The sequence below is a fragment of the Protobothrops mucrosquamatus genome, unplaced genomic scaffold, assembly GCF_001527695.2.
Source record: "Protobothrops mucrosquamatus isolate PMUCROS unplaced genomic scaffold, P.Mucros_1.0 scaffold6258, whole genome shotgun sequence".
Lineage (NCBI taxonomy): Eukaryota > Metazoa > Chordata > Lepidosauria > Squamata > Viperidae > Protobothrops > Protobothrops mucrosquamatus.
This window is the reverse complement of record NW_015392089.1, coordinates 7,204-14,666: the sequence shown is the minus strand read 5'-3', so window position 1 is coordinate 14,666 and position 7,463 is coordinate 7,204. Positions and strand designations below refer to the sequence as shown.

The following is a 7,463-nucleotide window of genomic DNA, read 5'->3' as shown; positions in this document are numbered from 1 at the left end:
GTACCCCCACCTTGCCTCCAAACTGCTAGTTTTGTTAGAAAATTCCTTCCAATTCCTGGATAGGGGTACGAAGTGCCAAGCAACCAGTTAGCAGCCAAATTAATGCTGATTTTTTTTCCAGTGGCATTTTGGCAGCCCCAGCCTCCAGCCAGTTGTTGGACAGACAGAATAACTAAGTTGGAAGGGACCGTGGAGGTCTTCTAATCCAGGGCTTTTCAACTTTTTCACAGGTTGTACCACTTTTAGGATATGGCAATATTCCAGTACCACCTAGCAAGCCTGGCTGAGGAATTCTGGGAGTTGAAATCCACAAGTCATAAAAGGGTCACGTTTGAAGACCCCTGTTGTTAAGTCAAGGACTATCTGTATTAACAACCCAGGGTTGAACTGTGGGGCCCTTGATGTTTTTCAGAGATCAAGGACCTCACAGTTGACTTTCCATTTGTTCCTGTGAAATACAACTTCCAACTATCTCTGGTGGAACACCAGTCTGATCTCCTTGCTGTAGATCAGGGGTGTGTGCCTGGCTGAGGAATTCTGGGAGTTGAAGTCCACAAGTCATAAAAGGGTCAAGTTTGAAGATCCCTGCCTTATACCATTCCGGACAAATTGTTGTCCAGCCTCTTCTTAAAAACTTCCATTGTTGGAGCATCCACAACTTCTGGAAGCAATCTATTCCACTGAATAGACGAAGGGACCATCGAGGTCTGTTGTTCAACCCCCTATATACCATTTCAAATAGATATCCAGTCTCTTCTTAAAAACCTCCAGTGATGGAACACCTGCAACTTCTGGAGGCAGGCAGTTCCACTGGTTAATTGTTCTCACTGTCAGGAAATTTCTCCTCAGTTCCAGGTTGCTTCTCTCCTTGGTTAGTCTCCATCTGTTGCTTCTTGTCCTGCCCTCAGGTGCAGTAGAAAAATATAATACAAGATGGCTTGTCCAATCTGCAGAGAGGAAGAAGCGAGACCGGGAGATGCTGGATGAATGAGCTTTTTAGTCAAGCTTAAAGTTTTATCAATTTCTCTTGTAGATTTTCGATCTGAATCAGAAACGGAACCAGAACCGGGAAGCCTTAAGAGCCCTGAGTAAGGACATGGATTCTGCTGGTGAGTTGTTGTTTTTTTCTGGAATTGTGTGGAAAAAAGTCCTTCTGATGTTGTAATGGCTTAGCTCAGGGTTTTAGCCCAGGGTTTTTCATACGTGATGACGTTTAAGATGGGTGGACTTCAACTCCCAGAATTCCCCAGTCAGCCAAGCATCTTAAAGTCATCGAGGTTGAGCAATGCTGGTTTGGCCGGTCAAATAGCATTAGCACTTAGACTATATACCACATCCTCTAAGTCAGTGTTTCTCAACCTTGCCAATTTTAAGGCATGTGGACTTCAACTCCCAGAATTCCACAGACAGCAATGCTGGCTGTGGAATTCTGGGAGTTGAAGTCCACATGCCTTAAAATTGGCAAGGTTGAGAAACACTGATGGTTTACAGAGTTAGAATATTGTCCCCAACAATCTGGGTCTTCATATTACCGACCTCAGAAGGATGGAAAGCTGAATCAGCCTTGAGCTGGTCAGGATCGAACTCCCGGCTGTGGGCAGCATTAGCCTGCAATCCTGCATTTTAACCCCTGCGCCACCAGATATAGAATAGGTGATGACAGACAGATAGATAGATAGATAGATAGATAGATAGATAGATAGATAGATAGATAGATAGATAGATAGATAGATAGATAGATAGATAGATGATAGACCCCCTCCTCTTTGTGGCAGCCCCTCAAATATTGCAATACTGCTATCATGTATGCATGATAGATGGCTGAACCAGGGATAGGAGTCAACCAGAATAGAGCTGGAAGGGACTTTGGAGGTCTTCTAGTCCAACCCCCTGCTCAAGCAGGAGACCCTATACCGTTTCAGACAAGTGGCTGTCCAGTCTCTTTTTAAAAAACCTCCATTGATGGAGCACCCACATCTTCCGGAGGCGGGTCGTTCCCCTGGTTAATTGTCCTCACGGTCAGGAAGTTTCTCCTTAATTCCAGGTTGTTTCTGTCCTTGATGAGTTTCCATCCGTTGCTTCTTGTCCTGCCTTCAGGTGCTTTGGAGAATAGGTTGACCCCCCCCCCCTCTTCTTTGGGGCAGCCCCTCAAATATTGGAATATTGCTATCATGTCACCCTTAGTCCTTCTTTTCATTAAACTGGACAATCCCAATTCCAGGAACTTGAGGATTTAACAGAAGAAGAGTTGGAAGGGACCTTGGAGGTCACCTAGTCCAACCCCCTGCTCCAGCAGGAGACCCTATGCCATTTCAGACAAATGGCTGTCCAATCCCCTCTTAAAAACCTCCAGTATTGAGACACCCACGACTTCTGGTGGCAAGCCGTTCCGCTGATCGTTCTCACGGATAGGAAGTTTCTCCTTAGTTCCAGGTTGCTTCTCTCCTTGATGAGTTTCCATCTATTTTGCTTCTTGTCCTGCCTTCAGGGGCTTTGGAGAAGAGCTTGACTCCCTCTTCTTTGGGGCAGCCCCTGAGAGATTGGAATACTGCTATCTTGTCGACCTTGGTCCTTCTTTTCACTAGACTAGACATACCCAGTTTCTGCCACCTTCCTAGCCACCTTTCGCTAAACCGGAGGAGTTTGAAAGGAATGAAAGAAAGCAGACTGCCAGAAACGGGGGGGAAAAGAGCATTTTAGAACTTGGAATAATTTCTGCCGTGGATGATTCAAACACACTAATCAACTGTGGAAGAAAACATGCTTGGCCTGAAGTGAGGGACAAAAGTCCCATGTTACAAAAGCAGCTAATTCTGGCAGATGTTAACTAGCTAAGTTGAATGCAAGCCTGATTGTAGTCAGAACAGAAAAAGACCTCAATTGTCAGGGCTGTGCGTCTTTCCTTCTTTTTTCTTTTTATTTCTTTTTTTTTCAAAATTCAACAACTCTCAGGCGGAACGGGAAGACTCCAAGAGGTACCTTTTCTTTTTGAGAATAAAACACTGCAAATTCAAGGGCCCGTCCTAAGCATCCTAATCCTGGGTTGAATTTCCTGCGTCTAAACAAAGGAAGTGGGAGGAAAATACCAATTTACATTCACCCAAGCGCTCTGCCAGGTTGTTCTGTCCCAGCCTACTTGAACTCCTTGTTACGTTCACAAGGAGAAAAACCCCTCTTCAAATCAAGCAGGCAGGAACTGCAGGGAAAAAAACCAATCCCCTTTTATTGTTCACAGACCTGTGTCAATGTCCAAGGCAAACAAACACAGTTCACACAAACTCGATTCCTTAACACAAACGGCCACCAGCACCTCCCACACCTTCCCTTTTATAATTCAGCCCAGGCGTGGCTTCCTAATGCCTTCTCCTTTGCCTTTGGAGCGACCCCATTGCATCCCTCTGTCCTACTCACTTCTCTTGCCGGCGCTTTCGTGCATCCTGGATTTGCCCCAGCTGTTCTTCATCACTGTCCAATTCGGGCTCCCAGCACAGCTGCGTCTCAGCCTGAGCGCGAGTAGAGGGGCCAGGCTCCTCGTCCGACTGTAAGTCTTGGAGCTCCTCAGAGCCTTCCTCCGACTCTGATGTCACTCTAGGCCCCTCTTCCCCCTCCTCTGATTCCCCAGACTCAGCTGCTGGGTCCACGGGCTGGCGAGAAATCACAGCACTGGTATCTGTCATGGTCGACGTGCCTGTAATTGCAGAATACAAGTCAGTCCTCGGCTTACGACCGCAACGTGAGCGCAGGATTCCCACGGCTAAGCGAGATATTCCTTAAGCAAGCTTTGCCCCGTTTTACGACCTTTCTTGCCACGGTCATAAAGTGAACCGCTGCAGTTGTTAAGTTAGAAACAGGGTGGTTAAGTGAATTTGGCTTCCCCATCGACGGGGAACTGCGACCGTCATAAATATGAGCCAGTTGCCAAGCGTCTGAATTTTGATCATGTGACTCAGGGATGCAGCAAGGGTCATAAGTGTGAAAAACGGTCATAAGTCACTTTTTCAAGGCTGTTGTAACTTAACGGTCATTAAATGAATGGTCGTAGGTCAAGGGGTGTCTATACTTGCTTCTTGTAGAAGTCAGCCAAACTTCTGGATGTGTTAGAAGGCCTTATTTTTTTTCTTTTTGTCTAGGTTTAGGAGAATAGAATAGAATAGAATAGAATAGAATAGAATAGAATAGAATAGAATAGAATAGAATAGAATAGAAATAACAGATTGTAGAATAGAAAAGAATTAGAAATAAGAATAGAATTAGAAATAAGAATAGAATTAGAAATAAGAATAGAATAGAATAGAAATAACAGATTGTAGAATAGAAAAGAATTAGAAATAAGAATAGAATTAGAAATAAGAATAAAATTAGAAATAAGAATAGAATAGAATAGAAATAACATTGTAGAATAGAAAAGAATTAGAAAAAAGAATAGAATTAGAAATAAGAATAGAATAGAATAGAAATAATAGATTGTAGAATAGAAAAGAATTAGAAATAAGAATAGAATTAGAAATAATAGAATAGAATAGAAATAACAGATTGTAGAATAGAATATAATAGAATTAGAAATAAGAATTGAATAGAATTAGAAATAATAGAATAGAAATAACAGATTGTAGAATAGAATAGAATTAGAAATAAGAATAGAAATAACAGATTGTAGAATAGAATAGAATAGAATTACAAATAATTGAATAGAATTAGAAATAATAGAATAGAATGCAGAATAGAATATAGAATAGAATAGAATAGAATAGAATAGAATGGTATAGAAATGGAATGGAATGCAATGGAATGCAATAGAATAGAATAGAATAGAATAGAATAGAGCTGGAAGGGACCTTGGAGGTCTTCTAGTCCAGCCCCCTGCTCAAGCAGGAGAACCTATACCATTTCAGACCCGTGGCTGTCCAGTCTCTTCTTGAAAATCTCCAGTGATGGAGCACTCACAATTTCTGGTGGCAGGTTGTTCCACTGGTTGATTGTCCTCCCTGTTTTGTTTCAATTGCTTACATGTCTGCTTGAGCTATTTTTACCTTTCCGGAGGCTTTAGGATGGCATGAGCTGGAAAAATGACCGGGAGACCTGAAAACTTTCACGCTGAGTGGGAGAAAATGTGAAATATTTCTTTCAGCTCTGTCTCTGGCTCATCCGCTAATAAATAGTGTTTTACCACTTGTCTAATCAATCGCAGCCAAGGCAAAAAATCAGGTTTTGGGCATCGGGGCCGAAATGACTTTTCTTTTCCTTTTCCTTTTGCAAGTAGTGTGTAGGTGTGGAGGGCAACTTGCTCCGGGTGTGGGTGTGGGTCTGGCTCACGGGGTTTTTGAAATGCCGCTTGTCGCCCGAGAACATTTTTAAAAGCTGTCAAAAAAACAAAGATGGTTTACAACACAGCGGAGAATAAGCGATTGGGACCTTCTGTGACAATTTGTAGTAATTACTCTTCAAAATTGTGCGGATCATTCCTTCCCTTTTGTGACGTAAACATGCCTCTCTCTCTCTCTCTTTCTCTTTCTCTCTCTCTCTCTCTCTCTCTCTCTCTCTCCCTGTTTCTTGCTTTCTCTCTCCTCTTTCCCTCTTTTTCTTTCTTCTTTACCTCTTTCTCTGTTCTCTCTTTTTCACTTCTTTTTGTCTTCCTCTTTCGTTTTCTCTTTCTGTTCTTTTTTTCTTTCTCACTGTTTTTGTTTTTCTCTCCTATCCTTCTCCTCTCTCTCTCTCTCTCTTCTTTTTCTCTTCCGTCTCTCTTCCTTCTTCTCCGTTCCTCCCTCTCTCTTTCTGTCTCTCTCTCTCTCTCTCTTTCTCCTTTCCTGTTTCTTGCTTTCTCTCTCCTCTTTCCCTCTTTTTCTTTCTCCTTTACCTCCCTCCCTCCCTCTTTCTTTCTTTCTTTCTCTGTTCTCTCTTTCACTTCTTTTTCTCTTCCTCTTGTTTTTTCTATCTGTGTTCTTTTTTCTCTTTCTCTTTCTGCCAGCATCCTAGGTGTCAACCAGGTACCTCCTTAAAATGTAAGATGTTCCGAGTAGCGCAGTTTTTTGTAACATTGCTGGAGTTATTGCAGGGAGGTGCAGTTTCTTGATGTATTCTGTATTATGGATCATTGCACAGTCAGCCAGATGTTCAGACTGGATTTGGCACTTTTGTCTACCTATCGAGTCCTTCCCAAGGACCTGGGATGGGCAGATGTGGATGTTTGATGGCATTACAGATCTCGTCGCAGGATGGAAGCAGTTCCTAGTAAGGCCGCCTTTTGCAATTGACTGATGGCGAATCTGTCAATGCCGATGATGGTGTCCAAGTGGTGCTCCAGTTGTTTTGGGATGGCACCCAAGGCGCCTATAACTATTGGTGCCACCCTTGCTTGCCTTTGCCACAGTCTTTCTATTTCTATTTGTAGGTCTTTGTATTTTGTTATCTTCTCCAGTTCTTTCTCCTCTATTCTGCTGTCTCCAGGCACTGCCACGTCCACTATCCAGACTTTTCTGTCTTTCTTATCGACAATTGTTAAGTCCGGGGTGTTATGTTGCAGGTGCTTGTCTGTTTGAATTCTGAAGTCCCGGAGCAGTTTAACTTTATCATTTTCTACGACTTTCTCTATTTTATGATCCTACCAGTTCTTGCTTACAGGCAAATGATATTTCTTGCAGATCTTCCAATGCACCATTGTTGCTACTTTGTCATTATTATTATTATTATTATTATTATTATTATTATTAATCATTATTATTAAGATGGAGACCCTCTATGGCCCTGTATGACGACACCATGATAACCAACCCCAGGAGCAAAGAGCCATTTTGCCGACCAGCTGCCGCTGAGGCTGCTGGGTCTTGTAGTTCAGCCACCTCTGGAGGGTTTTCAGGTTCCTGCTCCAAGAGGCTTCCGAGATTTCAAAGCAGGAGCCGTTTTGTTTTTTTAAATTACACAAATTGACGCTTCAGATTAAAACAGGCTTTCTTTTCCTGCTTTCAGACAAAGCCACGGTTTGTTTCGGGACCATGTTCATCCAGCTTCCGAAAACGAAGACCCGGGAGATGCTACAGAGAGGTGAGGTTTCCCCGTAAAGCACTCCCCATTTGCGGGATTAAAAAGGTTCAAGGGCTGAGCCGTGTGTGTGTGTGTGTGTGTGTGTGTGTTGGTCGAGCGTGGAATGGCGCCAGCCCAATTCACAGTTTGGAACCGCTTTTCCACTGTTGCCTCTCAGCGGTTGAGATTAATGGTTGCTGATAAGGAGAGTCATTTATAAGAATCGTTCTCAGCCTTTGGTGACTTTATGATGCCCTGATATCGACTCTCAGGATGGACGGTGTATAAAGAGAGAGTAACCCCACTCCCTTCTAGCACTGATGGTGTTCCCTAGTTGGGTCATGAAATGTCTGCCAGAAAACCAGCAAGCTCCAGGAGCACCAAGGACCCCACAGTCGTCGTCTTCCTCCTCCTCCTCCTCCTCCTCCTCCTCCTCCTCCTCCTCC

The 7,463-nt window shown here is 43.3% G+C and overlaps 1 protein-coding gene across 1 annotated transcript in view; it reads left to right on the top strand.

Annotated features, from left to right (window-relative positions):
• Positions 1-1,033: 1,033 nt before the first annotated feature.
• Positions 1,034-7,463, top strand: part of LOC107300149 (p53 and DNA damage-regulated protein 1-like) — a gene marked incomplete at its 5' end in the record, with an annotated part of 10,190 nt that continues 3,760 nt past the window's right edge. The window contains 2 exons of the mRNA XM_015829490.1: positions 1,034-1,109; positions 6,964-7,038. Of these exons, the coding sequence (XP_015684976.1) occupies positions 1,034-1,109; positions 6,964-7,038 (151 nt within the window). The remainder of the gene's footprint in view (positions 1,110-6,963; positions 7,039-7,463) is intronic.